Source organism: Alligator sinensis, unplaced genomic scaffold (genome assembly GCF_000455745.1).
Source record: "Alligator sinensis unplaced genomic scaffold, ASM45574v1 scaffold2304_1, whole genome shotgun sequence".
NCBI lineage: Eukaryota > Metazoa > Chordata > Crocodylia > Alligatoridae > Alligator > Alligator sinensis.
The window spans coordinates 1-3,501 of NW_005844543.1; the positions used below are offsets into that span (position 1 = coordinate 1).

The window sequence follows — 3,501 nt, forward strand, 5'->3', positions numbered from 1 at the left end:
GGTATTGCTGAAGCTGCCTTTGAGTGCTGGGGAATGGGGCATCTCCCAGAGCAGTGCCCGGGGCTGGGGAGCCCCATCCTGCCCTATGTGCACGCAGCAGGAGGCTGGGGCTCATTTTGGGTTGCGCTCGTTTATTAGGAGTATGTTTCGGGGGTCTCTACAATTCTATCGATGTGCTACTTGTGTTTCTATATGGAGCTGTATCTCTCCCTTCTGCAAGTCCCCACCCTCAATGGAGCTATCTTGCAGGACTCCATTTCAATGGTTCCCAAGTGTTTTCTGGAGCTTGCAGACAGGCAGAGCCCTCAGCAGGACCAGTGGAGGGAATCCAGGCAGAAAAGGAGTGGAACTGGTGCGTGTGTGTGCGTGCAGGGAGGGCACCTGGCTATGCTCCCCTACTCTCCTGCTCCCTTAATGGATCAGCCTGGCTCAGGCTCCCTCATCCCAAGGCGCACACAGTGACCATGTCCCCTCCTGTCCCTGGACTCAGACATGGGGTCTCACTCATACCATGGAAAGTGGCTTGTGCTGGTACTGAGAGGCTCCTTCAGCATCACTGTGTTGAGTCTGTGCTGGGCAAGGCTGAGAGATGGGGGCTCCTTGTTGGGGAAGATGCTGAGGAGCAGCTAGAATGGAGAAACCTGGCCCATCCAGGCCAAGTCAGGGTAGGGAAGGGGCAGGTCAGAGGGCAGTAAGAGCTTAATAAAGGCCGTAATCACCTCCCCATCTGTACTCAGCCAGAGCTGCTCCAGCAGGTTGCCAGGAGGCTGTTGCTGCTCCTGGCAGGCTTCTTCCATGCAGCTGAGGGGACTAATGTTTCCACTCACTGCTTTGGGCTTCAGGTTGGGGCCTCAGAGCTGAAGTGTGACACTTCCCTGGGAGCAAGGCACCCCTGGGCCTGGGGCTGGGAGTCCTCTCTGCATTTCCCTCTCTGGCAACTGAGGTTTTTTCTACTCCCAAGGCAGTGAGAGACCCTCTCAGAGATGAGCCCTGCCTGGCCCTAAGTTGTGGGAAGGGCAGATGTCTTCATGTTCCTGAGGATCCTCCCCTCCCAGCGCTTTCTCAGGAGGGTTGGTGTGATGGGGCCTTTAGAACTGGGTCCAGGCAACGTCCAGGACCAGGCAGGGCTCTGGAGGTCTGTTGTTGTAAGGCATGCCTGGGAGAGGGGGGGAGGCAGTTGTGTGCGTGTTCCCAGCCAGCTTCTGGTCTCCTGTTGCTCTTGGTTTTCTTGCTGCTCAGGTCTGCGTGCTCTCAGCAACCATTGCTTGCAACCAGCCTCTGGGAGCTCAGGTGTGTGATGCAGAAAGAACAGCTCAAACTCATATTTAGGGGTGAAAGCTCAGAGAGGTTTTCTATCTCTTAGGACAGTGCACTCGTGGATCTGTATAGCAGTAAGCCCAGCTCAGCCAAACTGCCCAGACACCGGTAAGTGATGCATTACATGCAACTGAAATCACCAAGTCGCTCCCAAAGGGATTTACAGCTGAGATGCCCCCACCCTGTTCGAATTCTTATTTCTTTCTCTGTTGAGATGTCCCTTTATACTTGTGTCTGCCACCTGCAGACACCTCCAGCTCCCCCCCTGCCCAATACCGCTCCTCACTGCCAAGTTCAAGCATGGAGAGCTCACTCCCTGCTGAGCTTAGTGAAGTGATGAACTGTGCGGAAAGTTTCTTTACTGGTTGAAGTGAGAGGGCAGCTGTGTGGGGAGGGATGGAGGGGTGGGAATGGTCTGAGAGGTGTTAAGAGCGTGCCCCCTTTGCTGTCTGACTGCCCGGGCATTAAGGGCTTACAGGCCCTTGTTTCAAAGTGATATCTTGTTCTGATTACCGATTCCAACAGATGTGTCCCAGAGCAGAGCAAGCCCGGGCATTAAAAGGCTGAGGGGTTGTTCCCTTCCCTGGTCCTGTCTCTGCCTCTCGCAGCACCTTGGCCAGGTCTCTCACTGTCCCCACCTCCCCAGGTCCTTCTGTTTACAATGAAAATGGGTTGCAGCCTTGACTCAGAGCAGCTGGGTCTGTCTCTGTCCCACCAGCACTGGGGAGAATTGAGCCGGGGGAGTGGGGAAGAGGTGGGTGCTCACTCGGGTACCATCTCCCTCGTGCCCTCAGTGCCCCTGGTGCCAGAGCACAACCTGTCCCTGCCCAGTCTCCTCAGGCTGTGCATTAGGGGTCTCTGGGAAACCTCAGAGGAGTCAGGGGCAGAGGCAGGTGAAGGAAAATGCCTTGGGGCAATGGCAACGTGCCCAGGTCTCAGTCCTGGAGTGTGAGTGCAGGGAGGGCTGGGGACCTTGGGTGTGCTTGAACGAAGACGTTGGTTCATGCAGGTGATGGGAGGGGTTTGGGAGGGGGAAGGAATGCATATCCCCCCCTAGGTCCCGCATCCTACTTCCCACATCAGCCAATCCATCTGCCTACCCCTGCCTCATGGCTATGTAGCCTAAGCCAGGGAAGCTCCCCGCAGCTGAGTTACTGAAGATCCGCATCCTTTCAGTCTGTGATAGAGGAGACACAGGGCAGCTGCAAGGAGTCAGCTTGGAGTGAGTGCTTCCCCTCCCTCTCCCACTCTCAGAGAAGTAATTTGTTCCATCTCCCTTCACCCCTTGGTTTCATTACTGCTGGCTTACTCCAGTTGCTGCGGCCTCCAATGAATGGACCTCAGGCAGGACAATCCCCTTCCCACTGACATGTCACTAGCCAGCTAGGAGATAAGCAAGTGTCCTTTCAAGAAGTAGGTTTTCCCTGCTCTCTTCTCTCTGCTGGTCCCTCACGGTGTCTCTTGCACTCCCTATGCCCCCAGGAATGAATGTTTCTTGTACTGTTGCAGCAGGAGGTTTTTGTCTGGCTTCCCTTTCACTTCCCCTCACTGTGCATCTCTGGCACAGTAGTACATGGCCATGTCCTCGGGCTTCAGGCTCCTCAGCTCCAGGTAGAAGTTGGAGCTGTCCTTGGAGACTCGGGCGCGTCCTTGGATGACGGGGGAGTAGTGGTTGCTGTGTGAGGATGACGAGTAGCTAACCAGCCACTCCAGCCCCTTCCCTGGGCTCTGCCTGATCCAAGCCATCCACCAGCTATTCACATCAAACCCGCTCACGGCACATCTCAGTGTAGTAGATTCTCCGGTTCTCTTCACTTCTGGACCTGACTGAGTCAGAACCACTTGGGACCGGGCCCCTGAGGTGGGGAGAGAAAAGGAAACTGTGAGGAGGTGGTGCCGGTACTCAGACTCCCTTTCCATGACGGCAACAGGATGCAATGGAAGATGAGCCAGAGAAGTGTCATGGATACACTTCCCTCTGTACCACCCACCCTGCCCACACCCCTGTACTGAATGGATCAGAGATGTGATCCCTCCCAGAAATGCTGCAGTGAGAACTACATGAAGCCACAGACTCATCTTCCTCATGGTTGGTCCTGGCTGGTCCTCGGGCAGATGGGTTGGAAACTGCACAGATGTTGCAGGGCAATAGGTGGTGGCTGTGGATGGGCAGAAATAGATTAA

General features: G+C 55.4%; 1 gene segment (V, D, J or C); it reads right to left on the minus strand.

The window, feature by feature from the left end:
• Positions 1-2,862: 2,862 nt before the first annotated feature.
• On the minus strand, positions 2,863-3,237 carry LOC102372952. The segment is given in 1 exon segment: positions 2,863-3,237. A coding segment is annotated over 1 exon segment (375 nt).
• Positions 3,238-3,501: the final 264 nt, after the last annotated feature.